Here is a 22,923-nt window from a genome sequence, read left to right on the forward strand (position 1 = left end):
AAAGAAGCCCGCTGGGAGACTACAAGGGCGAGCTTCTTGCGAGGTCTCTGAAATGACAAGACCGGAAGAACGGAGTTGGATCCCTGGGACAAGCGGGAGTGAGAACCTGGACAGTCAGGCAAGCCTCGGGGAATGACAGCTCCGCGGGGGACGCACTGGTAGGCTGTAGACGTAAGGGGGTCTGTGAGAAAGTAGAGGGTGGGGTGGCGGCATCAGACATACGCAAGCGCAGTCTCCGTTTCCTCCGGCGCGCCTGCGCTCGCGTTCACGAGGGGTTGAAGCGGAAATGGCGCCGCGGGGCCGCGCGTCCAGGCGGCGAGCGGAAGTGGGTGTGAGAGCGGAAGTGGCCGGCTAGAGCCGGGGGCTGGGCGGGGACTGGGCTTGTCGGTGAAGCGGCAGTGGCGGCGGCGGCGGCGGCTCGGCAGGCGGGTTCAGGCTTTGGGGGCCAGGTCGGTTGGTTGGTTGGGTGGGTGGGTGTCTCCACAGTCTGCGTGCGTGGGCCAGCGCGTGCGTCTTACCCTTCCCTCCATCCCGGCCCCTCTCCCCTTCTCCCCTAACCTCCTACCCCACCCAGGTCCCTTCAGGGGGCAGCAGGGCCGCTTCCTCCGTCCTTCCCTCCCTTACCCACCCTCACCGGCCCTTGTTTCTCCTTCCCCTGCTCGGGGCAGCCGCCGCCATGATCCTGCTGGAGGTGAACAACCGCATCATCGAGGAGACGCTCGCGCTCAAGTTCGAGAACGCGGCCGCCGGGTGAGCGCGCGCCCGGGGCCAGGGGTGGCGGGGGAGGCAGAGTTGACCCCAGCTAATCCCCAGTGTCATCCAGTCCCCCAGACCTGGAGGAGAGAAATGGGGTGCCTGGCAGGGTGTAGGGGCTGCCCCAGCGGGGTAGACGTGGGAGGCGATTGGGCGCGGCCGGGCGAGGGGCAGAGATGCGTGGGGAGAGGCTCAGAGGAGGGATGCGGAAGCAGCGAGTGGTGAGGGCTGTGGGTGCCAAAGGGCAGGAGACCTGTGGGACGTGGGGGACGCTGGGGCCGGAACTCGCGCCGGAGGAGCCCCCTGCCCGCTAGGGCGAGAAGGGGACCCCTTCCCTGCGTGAAATTCCCTGGCATTGTTCTGAACCCAGAGAGAGCCTGTTTGGAATTGGGTTGGAAGGAGTTTTCAGGAATTCCCAGGACTAGAGGAGGAAAGGAGATGCAGGCCCACGTCGCCACCAGCATTCTCGTTCCCCACTGCCGTCTGCTCTAAAAGGAGCAGAAGAGAAGACTGAAAGCCGACCCAGTCTTAGAGCCGGAAAAACGCGATCTCTAGTTTCCCTTTCCCGAACCCTTCTGTGAGAGACACTGGGCCATTTTGTTACATAGTTTTCAAGCAAAGCTAATTGTCCCTTGCTCCACACCCGTTCCTTATCTCTCCTTTGAGGTTCTAATGCTCTCTCCTCGCCCACTAGCCTTTATCTGGTTATCTTGTAAATTCTTACATCAAGACCCTTGGTCTGTGATTTCTTCCGTGGTAGCCTTGGCCCAGTTACACACTTCAAAGCCTCCAGAATCTATAAAGTTCTTAGATAACCTCTCTTTACAGTTGGACTTTTTAAAAGATGGGCTTAGGTCGTATTTCCAAGGCAGCCTTCTCTGCCAAACTCAAGAATCAGTAGAAGACAACCTCCTCCTCCAAAGCTGCTTTGCTTTTCTAATATATTTAAAACATGAGCTAAGCGTTTTGGGTTCTAATTTTTGGTGGCCTATGGCCAATCCCCTTGCCTCATTTCCCTATCTATAAGCATGGGGCTTCACATCTGGGTTTCACAGTTGAGGAAATAAGAGCAGACTGTTTCTGGTGAACTGGGAGCTAGTAATAGGAAAGTACTTGGAGATCCACAGATGGGAAAAGATTGGTAGAGGGGAATTTTTAAGTGGTCATAATGTACTTGTGGCTTGGAGGCATTAAAAAGTATTAACTACCATTTAAATTGAATATATAGTATGTCCTGTCTCCTTTATAAGGCAACAGATTTTATCTGTAAAACAAAGCACTACTTTCCTTGAAGTAATATGTGTAGTGAGCAGTACTGTTTCCTGCCAGGGGCTGCAGTTGCTTATATTTTAGGCTGACTTGCTGCTTTCTTGTCTTAGCCTCTCTTACCAGTTTCTTTGCATTTTAGATATTCAAATGAATCAGCCCAGAGTCTTATTTTGGGTGATTGCTGTATACTTTTTTCTGAGCAGTGTAGCACATAGGAGGAAGTTGAATTAACTTCTGCATTTTCATAACTGATCTTAATGCATTCTCAGGTCCAGACTAGCAAAGAATGAGACCTGGGCGGTTATAAGCTGATCTACAAGATAAATGGCTGTGTATTTGCAAGAAGAGGCATGTCTTTTAACATAGGAGTACATTCTCGTCTATTTGTGTATTAATGACTTGTGATTCCAAAATATGGCCCATTATTCGGAACTTCAGTTCTTTCTTTTTCTTTTAAAAAATTATTCTTAAAAGAAGCAGCTAACCATTTCAGAGGGATTAAATAGGCCCTCAAGTCTGGAAGAAAAACGTTAGGACTTGCAGGACATTCCCCCCCCCCCCCGCCAGACAGACTCACTGGCTGGAATGCAGTGGCGCGATCTCTGCTCACTGCAACCTCGCCCTCCCAGGCTCAAGTGATTCTTATGTCTCAGCCTCCCAAGTAGCTGGGATTATAAGCACGCGCCACCACACCCAGCTAATTTTTGTATTTTTAGTAGAGATGGAGTTTCACCATGTTGGCCAGGCTGGTTTCAAACTCCTGGCCTCAGGTGACCCGCCCACCTCGGCCTCCCGAAGTGCTGGGATTACAGCACCGCGCCTGTCCTCATTTTTTACAAAGATTTGCATTGTAGGGAACTTGTATGGGGGTGCACTGCTGTGTGTGCTTGTGCACATGTACGGGTGTGTGTGTGTATAAATTTAGGCTTTCGTTCTGGCCCATCTCCCTCTTTGAGATTTGGTTTTCAATAAGGCGGCTCAGAACATTCTGCTGAGAATTTGAAACTTTGAAAGTCTTTTAAAAGACCACAATATCCTGCCTAGTAGGCAGGGCTCTCCTGGGATTACAGATATATCACCCAGCAGAAGCCCGAATGAAGCAAGCGGAAATTACCAGGCATCCCAGTAAGGTAAAGCAAGGTGCATGCCTATTCCAGAACTTCAGCAAAGTTTGCCCAGTGTGGTTATCATAAACATGTATGGGATTCTACCAGTGCTCAGCCCAGGCAGCAACAGAAAAAAGGGGCCTTTCTGAGAGCCTATTAGCCAAGTTAGGGAGGTGCTAAAGGGTGAAAGGTGTTGGGGTGGAGATCAGAGAAAGAGATTAAAGAATGGGAGTAATTTGGAGGAGAAACCCCGGAGATTTGAAAGGCTTTGCTGGTGTGGGAACCTGCTAGGAGAGGTCCGCTCCACCCTACTTTTTGCACTTCTCAGAATAAACCAGTTGGGGAAATTACAGTTCAGAGCAGCCTTTTCCAGAGTGCATCTTCCATCTCTGTGATGTCCAATAGGATAGCCATACAAGTGACCAGCGAAATTTAAATAAAAAGGTGAAGTAAAATTGAGTTCCTCAGTCACACTAGCCACATTTTTAGTGTTCATTTGCCACATGTGGCTAGTAGCTGTTGTATTTAGCACAGACATGGAACATATCCATTATTGCAGAAAGTTCTATTAGCACTGTTCCAGCTTCTGAAAATGAAAGCATGAGATGGTCTTAAAAATAGTTCTGTGGCATATACTTCAGAATATAGTTACATTAATTTAATTTGGAGGCAGTTCAGCAAAGCCTAAGGATCATTCCAAACAGATTGCTTTTTAATTTTTTCCTACCGCACTTCTGGGAAGTGGCTTATTGAAACAACCCATATGTTGTCACAAAATAATAATTATTGGTAAATTGTCTTCCCAGCAGCCTGCAGACTAAGAGAACGTGACTGACTTAAAAGCTATGCCCAACACTGCAAATAACCTCATGCACAGGTCTTAACAGCATTGCTTTTTCATTTGGGAATTCTTACCCAGACCCTCAAAGCAAAAGTAATCAGGCAAATTAATTTAATTCTTTCGTTAGTGTACATACCAAGAACCGTTTCATACTGAGAAGCTAGGCCTGTCAACTTATCTGGAGTCTGGAGTCCAAAATTGAGGAAATTCTGTCAGATGCAAATTGCTATTGGATTTAAGTGTGTGCTGGCTCCTTGCCACAGCCAGTACATATTGTGGGGAGCTGTGGTTCCGTGAGGGGGAGTGAAACTCAGTAAGCAAGCAGTGCCAGTTGGGGTGGGTGAGGATGGTGGGAAGAGAAATTTGAAAAAGGAATAAATTAAATCTTGCTGATACTCTGTTCTCATTCCCAAATATATTGCATATGTCCTCAGAGAGACAGGCTGGTTTGGAGTGATTTGGAATTAGGACATTGTTTAAGCATTTAGAAGAAATGGAATGTTGTGTCCAACTCGATAAGAAGACCTGGTTGGTCTTTTTACAGGTCACTGTAGTTAATTACACACTGCCGCCTGTCCTGTGGCCTACTTGGGACCACTTTGGTCATGAAGTCCCAGAGCTGTGCTGGACCAAACTGATAACTCCTTAAGGGCTGGGTGTATCACTTTAATCATCTTTGTTTCCCCAGCATCCTCATTATATATATAGTCAGCTCAGTAAATTGGTTTGTTGAAGAAATGAATGAAGCCAGATAGAATGATTCCTGTTTCTTTAGGAGCTGGCATTTTTCTGACATTGAGTAAATCAGCTTTTAGGTCTCTTTGTTCTCCATATTTTGAGATATGGCTTAGCAGAGAATAGGACCTCCTCTTACCTAATATGATCTATTTTTGTAGGCTTTGCTCAAAAAGAATGATGGGAGCCTTATAGAAGATTTAAAGTAGAATACTCAGAAACCTTTATAGCGAGCAGAATTCAATAATTCCTCTAATTCAGGTCATAAGAAGGGATAAGTAGGAGAGAGACATAAATGCCCAAATGGGAAATTGGAGCCAGGCACCCTGGCTCACACCTGTAATCCCAGCACTTTGGGAGGCCAAGGAGGGTGGATCACTTGAGGTCAGGAGTTCCAGCCAACATGGCGAAACCCCACCTCTACTAAAAATACAAAAATTAGCCAGGTGTGGTGGCACGCGCCTGTAATCCCAGCTACTTGGGAAGCTGAGGCTGGAGAATCACTTGAACCCAGGAGGCGGAGGTTGCAGTGAGCCAAGATGGCACCACTGCACTCCAGCCTGGGTGACAGAGCAAGACCCCATCTCAAAAAGAAAAAAAAAATGGGGAACTGGATCCTAGGGTGCATTCAGTAGTAAAAAGCCCAAAGTTGTTAGTGAGAAAAGAAGATGAGATAATGCAGTTGCCAGGAGCCCTTTCTGGATTGATTATTGACATTCTAGAAGCTTCCTTACAGAAAAGATAGAAGAAAATTTTTTCCAAAGGATTTTGAGAATAGCTCTTAAAACCTATCTGAATGAATTGATTATGTTTTAGTGTCTTGGGTTGTCCAGTCAGTAACTGAGGACTTACTCAGCCAGCTTGTTCTAGGATTCCAGACATTACAGCAGTCTGACACTTATAGCAGTTCTATTTGTTCTTGTACTGCTAACCAATTCCTGATTCAGGGAATTTCTGCAATCCTAAAACCTCTCCCAACCACAGCTTCAGAGTCTGATCTCTGACTCCACCTAGGACTTCTAAATTGGAAGGTAACTCCACCTAGTTACCTAAATTAGAAGGTAACTAATTTATTGATTACCTTCTGTGAACGAGGAACTGTGCTATCTGCCTTAACATGGCTTCATTTCATTTCAAAGTGTCCCTGTGTGACACATAGTGGATCTCATTTACAGTTGAGAAAACTAGGGCTCTTAAGGATAGAGGGTGGGGGTAGACATTGAGTAAGTAACTACTACATATTAAGCACCATGCAGGCATCCTTCACTGTGATTCTTGACCTTGTTTATCATATGGCACACACAGAACATGATCATATTTGTATGGCACGTTTGGGTAAATGGTCTAGCCTCTCAGAGATCCTGCCACCTGCTGCCTGCCCTAAGGGATATGGGCATCATTATCTCAGCATATCGGTAACTTACGAGACACTGTTTGAGAAACTTTGCTGTACAGTAGTCCACCCTTATCTGTGGTTTTGCTTTCTGCAGTTTCAGTTACCTTCAGTGAACCATGGTCTGAAAATATTAAATGGAAAAATCCCAGAAATAAACAATCCACAAATTTTAAATTGTGCACCATTCTGAGTAGCATAATGAAATCTTGCACTGGCCCGCCCGGGACATGAATCATCTTTTTTCTAGCATATCTACAGTGTGTACACTACCCTCTGTTAGTCACTTAATAGCTGTCTAGGTTATCAGAATGACTGTCACAGCATTGTAGTGCTTGTGTTCAAGTTACCCTTATTTTACTTAATAATAATGGCTCCAAAGTGCAGGAGTAATGATGCTGGCAATTTGAATATGCGAAAGAACCCATAAAGTGATTTCTTTAAGTAAAAAAAGTGACCTTGGTGTTCTTTGCTAGAGTTCAGTGCTATCCACAGTTTTATTTATTCACTGGGTGTCTTGGAACATATTCCCCACAGATAAGGGGAGACTGCTGTACTACTGTACATATATCATCTCAGCCCTCACACCAACCTGGGAGGTAGGTGTTTTGTCCCCATTTTGTAGAAGAGGAACCTGAGGCCCAGTAACATTTGAGGAGCATTGCGTATGGTCACATAGCCAATAAATTCTGAATTCTAAATAACTTGCTTTTTCTCACCCCCAGTATCTGAAATTTTAGCAGCTGGTAGAACAGTAAATAATGTAACTATTAATTTTGGGGCCCTGTTTAGTGGAACACTTTCCCAGGGCCGGTCTCACTCCTGCTCCTTTGTAATTTTATTTATTTATTTATTTATTTATTTATTTTGAGACAGAGTCTCGCTCTGTTGCCCAGGCTGGAGTGCAGTGGCGCAATCTCGGCTCACTGCAAGCTCCGCCTCCCGGGTTCACGCCATTCTCCTGCCTCAGCCTCCCGAGTAGCTGGGACTACAGGCGCCCACAACCACGCCCGGCTAATTTTTTGTATTTTTAGTAGAGACGGGGTTTCACCGTGGTCTCGATCTCCTGACCTTGTGATCCGCCAGCCTCGGCCTCCCAAAGTGCTGGGATTACAGGCGTGAGCCACCGCGCCCGGCCCCTTTGTAATTTTAAACCGTGGAAGTAAAATAACAAACGCAAGGTCTTGGAATTGAGAAGCAATCTTGTGATGGTATACTTCACATTCAGCGAACTCCTCGTTAAGGCACTGAGTTCTCGGACCTCTAATTCCCGGAAGACTTCTCATGAAGTCTCCTTTGGCCTAATGCTCTCCTCAGCAGCCTTTTTCTCTCTTCTAGCCATAAATAGTAAACTAAAATATTAATGGCAGTGATTTGACAAGTATTGCTAAGTCAGACAGCAAACCACTTAAGATCGATCGTAGCAACTTTTCCCACAAGGATCTGTGCTCAGGGTACTTTATGCCTAGAGAAATTTGAAATTACAGACTCAAAGTATTTATGACTTGGAACCCAAAGGTTATTTATTTATAGTTTATTTTTCTCAGGTCTTTTGATAAAAGTAGGAGAGTGAGGAACTCAGCCCAACTTTGGCTGAATTAAAACCTAAAGGTTAAAAAAAAGCCTACCAAGTGATGGAATAATGGGCTTTTGTAAACTCCCTGACTCTTCAGCACAGCCAGCCTTCCCCAGGAAAGTATGCTTCCTCCCATTGGTCATCCTTTTAGTATTTGATTCAGTTGGGCCATGATTAACATTTCCATATTTTTGTTCTTTGCTCTTGTTTTCTAAAGATGAGGAATGGTATTGGACTCATTGCCTTTGTTTCCTGGCTACAGTTTCAAAATGAAGGCTCAGAAGCAATTTAAATTTTCATGTAGTCTTTCCTTCTGTTCTGAACTCACTGCTTATCCATAAACCCACTTGATTCTTCAATTCTTAGAGATACCCAACATGCTTTTCCTAAGTCACATACAGAGGGCTTTGAAGAAGCAGGGTGAAGCTTTGTATGATTCATATAGGTTGATTTTCAGCAGGGCTAGCATGCTTCATAGAAGCCAGTTTCCTTGAAAGGTGTTGTCTGTCTTCTGTATCAACTTTTTAACACTCATAAACCATGTTATATATTCCATTATTTCCAGCAGCCCTGCAGATCAACTTAGTCTTGGTTTCTTTCACAGGTGATAGAGCAGAGATCACAGAAAAGATACGTACTTGATTAAGAGGTCTTGAGCAAGTTAGACAAAAATAAATGTGAAAATGTGTGCATCTTGTTTGCTAGCCCCTAAAACAAAGTGGAATCATTGAGTTACAGGTAGCTAGCTGATAAGGCAATAGTCTTCATTTGCTTCCTACTTTGGACTTCAGGTCTGTTCTTGTGTTATATGTAGTAGTTTCATGAGGTAGATAGGATCATTTGTATTCCCCCATTTTATAGATGATAGGGCAGGATGCAAAGGTGTAAGGGTATTTGTCCTAAAACATGAGCGTGATGAGAAAGCTGAAGTTGTAAAGCAGATGTCCTGACTATTCTCCTTAGTGATTTCATAGTGCTATTTTGTGTTACACTGTCTATTTTAAGTTCAGAGCTGGAATTTAAAAGGCAAGACAAAACCAGGGTAGAACTAAAGAGGGTTTCGTGAAGGTGAGTGGTAAGCACTTTGGTGATGTAAAGGAAGAAAGAAAGATGAGTAGGAAGGCTTACAGAGGAGTTTTGAAGTGGAATAGAACTTGCCGTTTTGTTTATGGCCCGAAATCATCCTTTCACTTTAAGCATATTAAAACCATTCTACATTATACTTAGCCATTTTCCTGCTGAACGTATTACTCCTAATACCACTGTCCTGTGGGGAAGGCATTGACCAAGAGATGGCATTTGTGGTACACATGTACAAACAGGTATATAGCATACTCTTAGGAAATTCAGAATTGAAAGTGAGCACCAACCAAGGCAGGAGATTTAACAGCAGGTGAAAAACAAAAACTATAGCTGACCTTCCTTTTTTGTCTTCTACTTAAAGCAAGTCCAAAGGTTCAGGTCCATGAGAAAATGAATTGTGTACTCTGATTGGCAGTAACCTAAAACTTATACAGAATGGTCTGATCTTAAGTGAAGCTCAGGCGCCTTTCCAGTTCCCCTTGAAGGTAAGCAGCAATACAGTCATCTTAACTGAGGGCCTTTTTTGTTGTTTACAGAAACAAACCGGAAGCAGTAGAAGTAACATTTGCAGGTAAGCATCTTTATCTCAGCCCTCTGAAGAGAAAGTACAATATGAAAAATAGGAAATAGGCTGGTTGCAGTGGCTAAGGCCTGTAATCCCAGCACTTTGGGAGGCCGAGGCAGGTGGATCACCTGAGGTCAAGAGTTCAAGAACAGCCTGGCAAACATGGTGAAACCCCCTTTACTAAAAATGAAAAAATAAGCTGGGCATAGTGGTGGGCACCTGTAATCCCAGCTGCTCGGAAGGCTGAGGCAGGAGAATCACTTGAACCTGGGAGGCAGGGGTTGCAGTGAGCTGAGATCGTACCACTGCACTCCAGCCTGGGCGATAGAGTGAGACTCTGTCTCAAAAAAAAAAAAAAAAGACAAGAAAAGAAAATTGTACCTAAAATAAGCCGTGACATGGATTGGGCGCAATGGCTCATGCGTGTAATCCCAGCACTTTGGGAGGCCGAGGCAGGCGGATCATGAGGTCAGGAGATCGAGACCATCCTGGCTAAAACGATGAAACCCTGTCTCTACTAAAAATAGAAAAAAAAATTAGCTGGGCATGGTGGCGGGTGCCTGTAGTCCCAGCTACTCGGAGGCTGAGGCAGGAGAATGGTATGAACCCAGGAGGCGGAGCTTGCTGTGAGCAGACATCGCGCCACTGCACTTTACCCTGGGCGACAGAGCAAGACTCCATCTCAAAAAAAAAAAGCTTTGACATTTTGGATACTGTCCCTCTTCAGGTCTTTTTGAGCTCTTTATAATAGATGACTATTTCATGTATTTAATCCATTGATGACTGACAATATAAAGCTACCTGCTGATAAATTAGAAGTTTGGATTTAATTTTGTGGTACAAACTAAGGGTTTTTTTTTAATTTTTTTTTTAATTTGGAAATACTACATTATCCAAGTAGCTGTCAGTCTTAGTTTGCCTAGCACTAGAGTAGTAGGGAAACGTGAAGAGCTAGAGACGTGTTCATCAAGTCAGAGAGAGAGGTTGCTGCTTTCTGTTCCCTATAAAGGATTAGGTGTTGGTACAATTTACTTGTTACGTGAATGAACTCAGAGGAATACAACCACCCTTTCTAAAACGAGAGTCCTTGACAAGATGATCTTGGAAGACTTTTGCAGCTCTCAAGTGCTGTTACTTGAAGGCCAGGCACCATCCCTTTACCCTTCTACTAACTAGCATTGCCAGATATCCTTTCATGATTCTCGTGATAGCTCTCTAAAGTGATGGCACTCAGCACCTAATTCTAGTTTCAGGAACCTATTCCTAGTTTCAGGAATTGCACAGGCTGAGCCACTCCTGTGTACTGCAGAAAGATAGAACCGAAAAAGAGGGGAGTCCTAGAGATTAGAAGCAGCTCAAAAGATAACCAAATACAATATGTGGATATTGTTTGCATCTGAATTCAAATAAGACAATGTTTAAACTTTTTTGAGACAATAGAGAATATTTAAATACTTGACTGAATATTTGTTTTGTTTTTGTTTTTTTGAGAATGAGTCTCACTCTGTCACCCAGGCTGGAGTGCAGTGGCGCTCATAATCTGCTCACTGCAGCCTCCACCTCCCGAGTTCAAGCGATTCTCCTGCCTCTGCCTCTCAAGTGGCTGGGACTACAGATTCCTACCACCACAGCCAGCTATTTTTTTTTTTTTTTCCCACACTGCATCTTGCTGTGTCCCCCAGACTTGAGTGCAATGGCGCAGTCTCAGCTCACTGCACCCTCTACCCCTGGGTTCAAGTGATTCTGCTGTCTCAGCCTCCCAAGTAGCTGGGATTACAGGCGTGTGCCACCACGCCAAGCTAATTTTTTGTATTTTTAGTAGAGACAGTTCCACCATGTTGGCCAGGATGGTTTTGAACTCCTGACCTCCAGTGATCCACCCACCTCAGCCTCCCAAAGTGCTAGGTTAACAGGCTTGAGCCACCGTGCCTGGCCTTGACTGAATATTTGATATTAAGAAATTGTTTTGGCCGGGCGCGGTGGCTCACGCCTGTAATCCCAGCACTTTGGGAGGCCGAGGCGGGCGGATCACAAGGTCAGGAGATCGAGACCACGGTGAAACCCCGTCTCTACTAAAAATTACAAAAAATTAGCCGGGCGCGGTTGTGGGCGCCTGTAGTCCCAGCTACTCGGGAGGCTGAGGCAGGAGAATGGTGTGAACCCGGGAGGCGGAGCTTGCAGTGAGCCGAGATCGCGCCACTGCACTCCAGCCTGGGCTGGGCGACAGAGCGAGACTCCGTCTCAAAAAAAAAAAAAAAAAAAAAAAAAAAGAAATTGTTTTTAAAAATTTAGGCATGACACTTGTATCATGGTTATGTTTTTTTTTTGTTTTTTTTGTTTTTTTTTTTTTTTTGAGACGGAGTCTGGCTCTGTCGCCCGGGCTAGAGTGCAGTGGCCGGATCTCAGCTCACTGCAAGCTCCGCCCCCCGGGTTTACGCCATTCTCCTGCCTCAGCCTCCCAAGTAGCTAGGACTACAGGCGCCCGCTGCCTCGCCCGGCTAGTTTTTTGTATTTTTTAGTAGAGACGGGGTTTCACCGTGTTCGCCAGGATGGTCTCGATCTCCTGACCTCGTGATCCGCCCGTCTCGGCCTCCCAAAGTGCTGGGATTACAGGCTTGAGCCACCGCGCCCGGCCATGGTTATGTTTTTTAACAGTCTTCTGTATCTTCCAAAGATACATTCTGAAGTATTTATGGATGAAATTATGTGTCGTGTCTGGGATTTGCTTCAAAATAAATCAATGGGAAGGAGGATGTCTAAATGAAACAATAATTACCCATGTGTTAATAATTGTTGAGGCCGGGCGAGGTGGTTCACGCCTGTAATCCCAGCACTTTGGGCGGCCGAGGTGGGCAGATCATGAGGTCAGGAGTTCGAGACCAGCCTGGCCAACATAGTGAAACCCTGTCTGCACTAAAAATACAAAAATTAGCCAGGTGTGGTAGCACATGCTGTAGTCCCAGCTACTCGGGAGGCTGAGGCAGGAGAATCTCTTGAACCCGGAAGGCAGAGGTTGCAGTGAGCCGAGATCATGCCGTTGCACTCCAGCCTGGGTAACAGAGTAAGACTCTGTCTAAAAAAAAAAAAAAAAAAAAAAAAAAAAAAAAAAGTTGAAGCCTCATGGTGGAGATGGGAGTTCATTATACTGTTCGTTCTGATTGTATACATGTAAAATCCAATTATTTCAGCACCAAGCTGTGATTAAGGAAAGAATAGCTTTGTAATTTTAAGAAAGGGCAAAGAGATGAGTACTCAGCAATTCTATCCCAGTGTTTCTGCTGATTTGTCACATGGATTTAAAATAAATTCCGTTTTACTTATATGCCTCCTTGTAACAGGTCTTCCTTGTGGCCTACAGCAAGGTAGGCGCTTGGAGAGATTATTTCCCATTTCCAAATTGTTATACGATCTTATTTGCTTTCCTCACAGATTTTGATGGGGTCCTCTATCATATTTCAAATCCTAATGGAGACAAAACAAAAGTGATGGTCAGTATTTCTTTGAAATTCTACAAGGAACTTCAGGCACATGGTGCTGATGAGGTAAGGTCCACATCATTTTCCGTAGGACTCTTGTTTCCTCACTTTTTATTGGCAGTTTGCCATTCATGGAAGATCCATGGCACTAAATCACCCCCGCATGACTACTTGCTCACCTAACTAGGGGCTCTTGACTTGATTACTATAATGAATTAAGTGTGTGTCTAGAAAAGGTTTTAACTCTTTCTTGCTTGCTTTAAAACAATGGAAACAAAAACAACTTTAGTTCTCCAAAAACATAGCAAAGAATACTTTTCCTTGATCAGGACAAAAATAGCTGTTGCAAGAATTAGGTTCTGTTCTATTTTTGTAATATTATCAAGGCAAATAGATAACTTCTAGCTTGTTTAAATTTTATTGTCTCAGGTTCTCATTCTGGAAGCTTAGGCACAAATAGCTGTCTTTTGAAATTTTTAATTAAAGCTCTTTAAAGCTACCCTCTTTAAATATCTCTTCTTTATAACTGCCATAGGGGAAATAAGAAAGGACGTCCAGACATTATGAAACTTCGGTGGCCATGCCTTGTTCACTGGCTTCTTTAAATAGTTAAGTAGCAGGTTTGGTTCCTGTTGAACTGTATTTGCTCTGGGGAGAGCCATTTATGGAAGAAAGAAAATGCTATTACACCAGTTTGTGCACGTTGTGGTTGGGTCTCAAAGCAGGAAATATGACTCAGTTCCTGAATCAGTTTTCAAATTTCTTAGTTTTAACAAACTAGGTTCTCCTTAATCTGTTAAATGAAGATATAATCGTAGCTGTTTTCTTTTTGAAAAGTAGTAGCTCTTAAATTATTTAAAATTTATATAATAAAAGATGATTTGTAAAGGAATATGGTCAAAAGCTTGTTTAATTTTTTAGCATAAAAACTGAAGTTGGTCTTACTTAATACCAAGAGCGATCAGTTACTTCCCTTAGTTATTCAAATGCAATTGATTTTCTCATAAGTTCAAAGAAAGAAGAAACATTTAGAGAATTTGGAATCCTGGTTACTTTACTGGAAAAAGAAAAGCTTCAGAAAGATCTAGTGCTTTTATAAAGCTTTTGAAGAATTGTTTTGTAAAAGATAGTGGCTGACACTTCTTTACCAGATACAAGAGCGAAAGAAAACAAATGGCTATTAAAGCAGCCCTGCCTTTTTTTTTTTTTTTTTTTTTTTTTTTTTTTTGAGATTGAGTCTCCCTCTGTTGCCCAGGCTGGACTGCAGTAGTGCTGTCTCGGCTCACTGCAGCCTCTGCCTCCTGGATTCAAGCATTCATCTGCCTCAGCCTCTTGAGCAGCTGGGATTACAGGCAAGCACCACTACACCTGGCTAATTTTTTGTGTTTTTCATAGAGATGGGGTTTCACCACGTTGGCCACACCATTCTCGAACTACTGACATCAGATGATCTGCCTGCCTCGACCTCCCAAAGTGCTAAGATTGCAAGTGCGAGCCACTGTGCCCAGCCCTTTTTTTTTTTTTTTTTTTTTTTTTTTTTAACAAGGTCTTGCTCTGTCACCTAGGCTGGAGTGCAGTGGCACAATCACAGCTACTGCACCCTCAACTTCACAGGCTCAAGCAGTCCTCTCACCTCAGCCTCCTGAGTGGCTGGGACTACAGGCACGTGCCACCACACCTGGCTTATTTTTTGTTTTGTTTTGTTTTATAGACAGGAGGTTTCACTATGTTGCCCAGGCTAGTCTCGAACTCCTGGGCTCAAGCAATCCTCCTTCCTGGGCCTCCCAAAGTGCTGGTATTATAGATGTGAGCCACCACGTCCAGCTGCAGCCCTGCTTTGAATTAGCTATAACTACCTGATAAGAAGTGTCACAGTATTTGAACAGACGTTTTTTAAATTGTGTAATCATTCTCCCCTAGACAGTCTTCACTAGGTGCGAGCCTGCGCAGTGGCATGCACCTGTAGTGCCAACTACTTGGGGGTTCAAGTGGGGAGGATCGCTGGAGCCCAGGAGCTCAAGTCCAGCCTGGACAACATAGTGAGATTCCATCTCAAAAAAGGGAAAAGATCTAAATGCAATAATAATAATCCTGAAAAGAAAGAGTTAAGCTAGATTTCTTATATCTCCTTTCCATTCTGTGCTTTTCTTACAATGGAGCTCCAGAACACATTGCTATTCTTCTAGCCACCACAAGGGTCAAAGAACCAACCCCACCCACTCAAGTGGGTGGAGTAAGTAACATTCATAGTGTTGGAGCAGAGTGCACAGTAAATGGCTCCCTGGGTTGGTTAAACAGTGACCAACCCATGATAACCACAGGAAGCTTATTACTTTGTCACAGGCCATTTTTAAAGGCAGAATGCCTCTGCTGCTGAAGTGGGAAGGTAATGGTGATGAGTGATAGGTTGCCTCCACCCATCTCCTGGTGTCATATTGGGAGAGGGGGTACAAACTGAAAAGTGAATCATGGTTAAAAGTGCAAGTGAAGTAACAAGGAAGTGTTGGCTCGTTTTACCAAGGGGAGGGAGCAAAGCAGTTGAACGTGATATAAATTTGGCTCTCAGTACCTCTTAGATCTCAGAATATTAACTTAGTAAGCTTGAAATTAAACTAAATCTTAGGGGCTTAGGGATTTAAACTAAATCCCTGCCACATCTGATTTCCCCTTCCTCAAAATACCAATAGTATGTGCAACACAGAATTGTAGCTCAGAGGTAGCATGCAGTTTCAAATTCTTGGGATATGCATGTTACTTTTTTAAAAGAAGTGGTATATCAGACGCCTGAAGGTCAAGTCTCTCTGCTACCAACAAACTCTTGTGACCTTGAGCCCCTCCTCTCAGTTCCTCTTCAGTAAAAGAGATACCTCACGGTGGCTGTGTGTTCACCAAATAGGAACTACATGTGGCATTATTTATCTTTTGCCCTTGTATAAAAAAAAGTAATCTTGCCCATTGAAAGTTTCTTCCAGCTATAGGAAAATGGTTAAATAAATATGTGGAATATTAAGAAATTATTGTTCAGCCAGGCACGGAGCCTCATGCCTGTAATCTCAGCACTTTTGGAGGCCGAGGCAGGAGCATCACTTGAGGCCAAGAGTTCAAGCCCAGCCTGGGCAATGTAGTGCGACTCTGTCTTTGTATATAAATAAATCAGTAGGTGGGGCACAGTGGCTCACGCCTATAATCCCAGCACTTTGGAAGGCCAAGACAGGTGGGTTGCTTGAGGTCAGGAGTTTGAGACCAGCCTGGGCAACATGGTGAAACCCCATCTCTACTAAAAAATATAAAAATTAGCTGAGTGTGGTGGCGGATGCCTGTAATCCCAGCTACTAGGGACGCTGGGGCAGAAGAACTGCTTGAACCCAGGAGGTGGAGGTTGCAGTGAGCCGAGATTGCGCCACTGCACTTCCACGTGGGCGACAGAGTGAGACTCGGTCTCAAAAAAACTAAATTGAAGTAAAATAAAATGTTTGTTTCTTAAGCCACGTCATTCTGGAAGCAGTTTCCACCAGGTGAAGCAGTCACAGTGACAGAGAAAAAAATAGGGAGTCTCAGTCTGTTTTTTGTTGCTATAACAATACCACAGACTGAATAATTTATGAAGAAAATATGTTTATTTGACTCACGTTCTGGGGACTGGGAGGTCCAAGAGCATGGCACCAGCATCTGGCAAGGGCCTTCGTGCCCTTTCCCATCATCCTATAGCAAAGGCAGAAGGGCAAGAGAGGGCCAGACTCACTTTTTTTTTTTTTCCCTTTGGAGACAGAATCTCGCTCTGTCTCCCAGGCTGGAGCATACCCAAGCTGGAGTACAGTGGTGCTATCTCACCTCATTGCAAACTCCACCTCCCGGGTTCACACATTCTCCCACCTCAGCCTCCTGAATAGCTGGGACTACAGGCACCCGCCACCATGCCCGGCTAATTTTTTTTGTTTTTGTATTTTTGGTAGACACGGGGTTTCACTGTGTTAGCCAGGATGGTCTCAATCTCCTGACCTTGTGATCCTCCCACCTCAGCCTCCCAAAGTGCTGGGATTACAGGCGTGAGCCACCACACCCGGCCCAGACTCACTTTTTTAACAACCCTTCTTGTGATAACAAACCAACTTCCCCTGTAACAACATTAATCCATTCATGAGGGCAGAGCCCTCATGGCCTAATCACCTAATTACCGTCACAGTGGCAATTAAATTTTAACATGTGGCCAGGCATGGTGGTTCACTCCTGTAATCCCAATACCTGGGGAGTCCAAGGTAGAAAGGTCACTTGAGCCCAGAAGTTCAAGGCTGCAGTGAGCTATTGTATCAATGCACTGTAGCCTGGACTACAGAGTGAGACCCTGCTTCCAAAAAAGAATCATCATCATAAATTTTGGCCGGGCGTGGAAAAATTAGCCAGGCACGGTGGTGCACGCCTGTAGTCCCAGCTACTTGGGAGGCTAAGGCAGGAGAATCACTTGAACCCAGGAGGTAGAGATTGCAGCAAGCTGAGATTGTACCACTTCACTCTAGCCTGGACAACAGAGTAAGACTGTGTCTCAAAGAAAAAAAAAAACATAAATTTTAACATGAGTTTTCGAAAGGACGTTCAAACCATAGCAGAAGGTATAAAAGGGGTTCTTGGTTTTTTGGGGTTTTTTATTGTTCTTGTCATTTGATTCAAAAACCTGGAAAGTAGCCAGCAGTAGGTTCTGGTTTGGGGGAGAAGACATGTAGAGTGTACAGCCTTCTGGACACCAGTATTAATAACTAGCTAAGATTTCATTCACTGTCCTTTGCCTTAAAAGCTGTCTATGCACTGAGTAATTTTAACGCATACAAGATCAGCAGACAAACAGATCAGTTCCCAAGAGTCCTGGTTTTTTCTCTTCATTCGCCTGAGTTAGTGGCTCAGCCTGTGCTTAGGTTGATAACTAACAATCTGTTCTCTCACTTGACATTTGGCCTCCTTTTGCTCTCTTGAAAACCAAACGTGATTAAGTACAATGTAGGAGCTGGGGAACAGAGAACATATTAAGGGTGTAGTCAAGTCCTAAAAAAGTGAAGGATGAACTTTGATTAAAGATTCTCAGCCGGGCGCAGTGGCTCATTCCTGTAATCCCAGCACTTTGGGAGAATGAGGTGGGTGGATCATCTGAGGTCAGGAGTTCAAGACCAGCCTGACCAACATGAAGAAACCCCATCTCAACTAAAAATACAAAAAAAAAATTAGCCGGGCGTGGTGGTGCATGCCTATAATTCCAGCTACTTGGGAGGTTGAGGCAGGAGAATCACTTGAACGTGGGAGGCGGAGACTGTGGTGAGCTGAGATCACGCCATTGCACTCCAGCCTGGGCAAAAAGAGATTCTCCTCTCAGTTCTGTGACTTGTTGGTGACTAAATCCACTTCCCCTCTGTCTCTACTTTCCCATCCACCAAATGAAAGTTAGGAAGGATGCCAACTTAGGAAGAGCTTGACAAGTATAATACTTTAAAAATAATGAAATTATCGTGGCCTTTGGATTAACATATTTGGTTTTGTTTTGTTTTTATTTTCTAGTTATTAAAGAGGGTGTACGGGAGTTTCTTGGTAAATCCAGAATCAGGTATGTAGTCGTGTGAGCAATTATGGAATGGCATGGGAAGAGAGGTGTCCTTTTTATATTATGCTTTTCTTATCCAAAGGATTTCATTTAAATATTATTACAAATATTTCTTCATGAGCCCATTCCTAATTCAACTCCCTCCATAAAAATAGCTTTTAAGAGGCTTTGCTTTGTCCAGTATGGAACACAGTAGGGGTACAAAATTGATGTATGGCATTTTTAACATTTACTTGATGGGGCCACATGACTCGTAATCTTTCAGCCAGAGGGCCACGTTTGTTTGTTCATGGTGATTAAAATGCCTTTGAAAAGGATGAGCAAACATTGATTCCCACCCTCAGCCCTTAGTAACCTTTTTCTGCACACTACATATTTGGAGAAGGAAGAGGAATATTCACCACACTATTGTGATTTCAAGTAATAAAAATCAGACCCTTTCTTAATCCAGTCTTCTAACAGGTGGTCTCAGCATTCATGGCCAGAGGAATTGAAAGGTACCGTGTCATCCTTGAATAGAACAGCTATGTTATACTGCTTTAAAGGTGGTTTAAAGTGGAAAAACTGAACAGCCTTTTTACCCTGTGATTCAGTGGCATGTCTCAAATTCTGAGGCATTTAGCGGGACCCCAAAGTGAGAACCAGGTAGTAAGACCATTGGAACATAATATTTTTTATTCAACTATTACAACTCTGGTACCTTGATTAGAAAAGTCTTCTAAGAAGGAAGTTTTCTGTCACTCTTAACAGCAGTTACTTGTGCTAGCTTTTTTCATCACCTCACCTATTTTTTCAGACAGTCTCATTCTGTTGCCCAGGCTGGAATGCAGTGGTACAGTTACAGCTCACTGCAGCCTCCTCCAAATCTTGTGCTCAAGCAATCCTCCTGCTTTAGCCTCTCCAGTAGCTGGAAACTACAGGGACATGCCACCATACCTAACTAATTTTTTTATTATTTTGTAGAAACAGGGTCTCACTGTCTGCTGTGCAGACTGCCAAAACAGAGTAAGGAGGTCTGAAACTCCTAGCCTCAAGCAATCCACCCACCTCAGCCTCCGCCCCCCAGAGAGTTGGGATTACAGGCATGAGCCACCATACCCAGCACCTTTTTTTTTTTTTTTTTTTTTTAAATCTCCAAATTGGCGGGATGAATGTGTCACAGAAATAAAAGCCAAGATAACACTGTAGGCTCTTGGCAGAATCAAGGTATTAAAGAAAGAAACAAACAGATCTAGAACAGAAAAATCGTGTCCAAAGTCTTGGGCATGCTTGTCACAGCCAATATCCTGACATGGAAAGTTTATGTTTCCGTGCCTGGGGCTCCTCCTACCTCCCACTAAATCATAGACATTGCCAGATTGCAGACCCTATCTTCATACAAGTGTAAAATGTAAAAGTGTGTGAAAGTAGTGTCTCAACCAAGTACAGTGGCTCACACCTTTAATCCCAGCACTTCCGGAGGCCAAGGTGGGTGAATTGCTTGAGCCCAGGCATTCAGGACCAGCCTGGGCAACAAAATGAGACCCCTGTCTCGACAAAAATACAGAAATTAGTCAGGCATGGTGGCAGCCACCTGTAATCCCAGGTAGTCGGGTGGCGGAGGCACGAGAATCACTTGAACCAAGGAGGCAGAGGTTGCTGTGAGCCGAGATTACGCCACTGCCCTCCAGCCTAGGCGACAGAGCAAGATTCAGTCTCAAAAAAAAAAAAAAAAAAAAAGTAGAGTCTCCCCTCATCTTTTTTAATGGGTTTTTCTAGGCACGTTTGGAAAACTCAGCAAGTCATACTAGATTTTTACTTCCCTTCATCCTCAGTATATTCTGTTCATCATGTTAGAAGCCTTACTTAAAGACAGACTTTACCTTAGCTATAGTTTTATTTGCTTTTGTTTGGCTTCCTAAAACTAACAAACCTCAGTTCTAAGTATTTTCTTTTTTAATCTAACCTTGTAATCTGTGTGCTTATCTGCTTTTCAAGTACCCAAAATGGAATGATGATTGATATTATTTAATACTGGAGTGCCAAAAATGTGCTAAGTATTATCTGTTGCAAAGATTTAGCCCATCCTCCCAAATAGCCTATGTTCAACAAAAAATACAGAGCTCAGCCGGTCACCGTGGCTCACACCTGTAATCCCAGCACTGCCAGAGGCCAGGGCAGGCGGATCACCTGCATTCAGGAGTTTGAGACCAGCCTGACCAACATGGAGAAACCCCATCTCTACTAAAAATACAAAATTAGCCAGGCGTGGTGGCCCGTGCCTGTAATCCCAGCTACTCAGGAGGCTGAGGCGGGAGAATCGCTTGAACCTGGGAGGTGGATATTGTGGTGAGCAGAGATCAGGCCATTGCACTCCAGCCTGGGCAACAAGAGCAAAACTCTGTCTCAAAAAAAAAAAAAAAAAAGATCTCAAGAATGCTTTTGGTAAAAAATGAAATAGTAATGAGGTTTCAGATACTTAGAAGTGTGAAATCCGTACAGTTCTGGTGAAGTTATTCCCGTCAGTTGCCTAGAATATAAAATGATCCTCAGTGATATATACAAATATTCTTGCAAAAACATCTCTAAACCTTTTTGACACTTATTAATCATTTGATTCTATAATCAAGTGTTCCAGCCCGGCTTCTGGGAATTCATAGTGGACATGCTGTAAAGAGGCAGGTCACCCAACGGTTTCAGTCCGTATTCTGCACCCAAATTGATGACCTGTCATGTTCCACACACTTTAAGTACTGTACATTCTTTTAATGCTCACAACAGTCTCCCCTATCTCCACACCCCCTCCCTCCCCCCCTCCTGTTTGTTTGTTTGTTTGTTTGTTTTGTTTTTTGAGACAGAATTTCACTAGTCTCCCAGGCTGGAGTGCAGTGTCATGATCTCAGCTCATTACAACAACCTCCACCTCCCAGGTTCAAGCAATTCTCCTGCCTCAGCCTCCAGAGTACCTGGGACCACAGGCATGCACCACTGCACCCAGCTAATTTTGTATTTTTAGTAGCGACGGGGTTTTGCCATATTGGTCAGGCTGGTCTCAAACTCCTGACCTCAGGTGATCCGCCCACCTTGGCCTCCTAGAGTGCTGGGAATACAGGTGTGAGCCACTGTGCCCAGGCCACCCTACCTCCCCCGCTTTTTTTAACCAACGAGGGAATTGACAGGCGATTTTTTTTTTTTTTTCTGGAGACGGAGTCTCACTCTGTTGTGCAGTGGCGCCATCTCAGCTCACTGCAATCTCCACCTTGTGGGTTCAAGCGATTCTCCTGCCTCAGCCTCCCGAGTAGCTAGGATTACAGGTGCCCACCACCACACCTGGCTAGTTTTTTTGTTTTTAGTAGAGACAGGGTTTCGCCATGTTGGCCAGGATGGTCTCAAATTCCTGACCTCAGGTGATCTGCCCACCTCAGCTTCCCAAAGTGCTGGGATTACAGGCATGAGCCACCACACCCAGAAGTTTTTTTAAGGTTACAAGATGACAAGGCCAGGATTTGGACCCAGTTCTGTTCAACTCAAAATAGAGGCCCTACATTTATGTGTCATGCTGTATTTGGCAATTCATGTCATTTCTTTGAATCTCCTTTTTCCTCTGTAAAACAGTAACCTTATCTAGCCTGCAGACTTCAAAGCATGGTTATGGAGATCAAATGAAGTAAAATGTTATAAAAAATACTGAAAATTTTACAATGTATACCAATAAAAGCTATTGAAGAGGCATATACATGAACAGATAGTTGGTTTTTCTACCCTGCCTCCTCATAGTTTGCAGTGGCATGTAGAAGGGTCTGTCTTATTATCACAAAGCTACCCATCTGCTGGCCATATTGATACTTGGCACATTAAACTATCAGAGAAAGATATGTGACTCCTTTACAACTGTGTCTGGAAGAGTACATTTCCAATCAGAGTTCCCAGGTTCTGACTTTCTCTCATTATATATTTGTAATTAGTCATCTTTGATACTGATTCAAATTTTTGATTAACATTAATTATATATATTTACAAGAATCTTATAAAAAGATTTTATTTCACCTCATTTTTCCCTGTGAGGTAGATGAAAATAGACTATATTCTACCGAGGTTAAAAGTACAGATGATGAGACAAAGTAAAATGTCAATAGAACCTGAAAAAAAATTTTTTTAATTGCCTCTAGTCTCTGTTCACTTGTTAAGAGATAGTATGCTGCTTTTTTTTTTTTTTTTTTTTTTTTTTAATGTAGCTGCTGGGTTGTTTTTTGTTTTTTTTCCTCCCTCCAGGATACAATGTCTCTTTGCTATACGACCTTGAAAATCTTCCGGCATCCAAGGATTCCGTTGTGCATCAAGCTGGCATGTTGAAGCGAAATTGTTTTGCCTCTGTCTTTGAAAAATACTTCCAATTCCAAGAAGAGGGCAAGGAAGGAGAGAACAGGGCAGTTATCCATTATAGAGATGATGAGACCATGTGAGTACAGAATTTAGTCCTGAAGCCTGGATATGACTGTCACACCACCATGGCACTTACTGAAAGAAATATGGCTTGGTCAGACCTTAAGCTGTATTGTGTGA

At 43.9% G+C, this 22,923-nt stretch overlaps 1 protein-coding gene across 1 annotated transcript in view; it reads left to right on the top strand.

Annotated features, from left to right (window-relative positions):
- The first annotated feature begins 303 nt into the window (after positions 1 to 303).
- The window catches only part of LOC105481206 (actin related protein 2/3 complex subunit 2), a 37,685-nt gene continuing 15,065 nt past the window's right edge, over positions 304 to 22,923 (top strand). Inside the window, exons 1-6 of the mRNA XM_011740592.2 lie at positions 304 to 449; positions 669 to 750; positions 9,293 to 9,327; positions 12,751 to 12,863; positions 18,339 to 18,384; positions 22,633 to 22,819. Of these exons, the coding sequence (XP_011738894.2) occupies positions 677 to 750; positions 9,293 to 9,327; positions 12,751 to 12,863; positions 18,339 to 18,384; positions 22,633 to 22,819 (455 nt within the window). The 5' untranslated portion in view covers positions 304 to 449; positions 669 to 676. The remainder of the gene's footprint in view (positions 450 to 668; positions 751 to 9,292; positions 9,328 to 12,750; positions 12,864 to 18,338; positions 18,385 to 22,632; positions 22,820 to 22,923) is intronic.

The sequence above is a fragment of the Macaca nemestrina genome, chromosome 11, assembly GCF_043159975.1.
Source record: "Macaca nemestrina isolate mMacNem1 chromosome 11, mMacNem.hap1, whole genome shotgun sequence".
Lineage (NCBI taxonomy): Eukaryota > Metazoa > Chordata > Mammalia > Primates > Cercopithecidae > Macaca > Macaca nemestrina.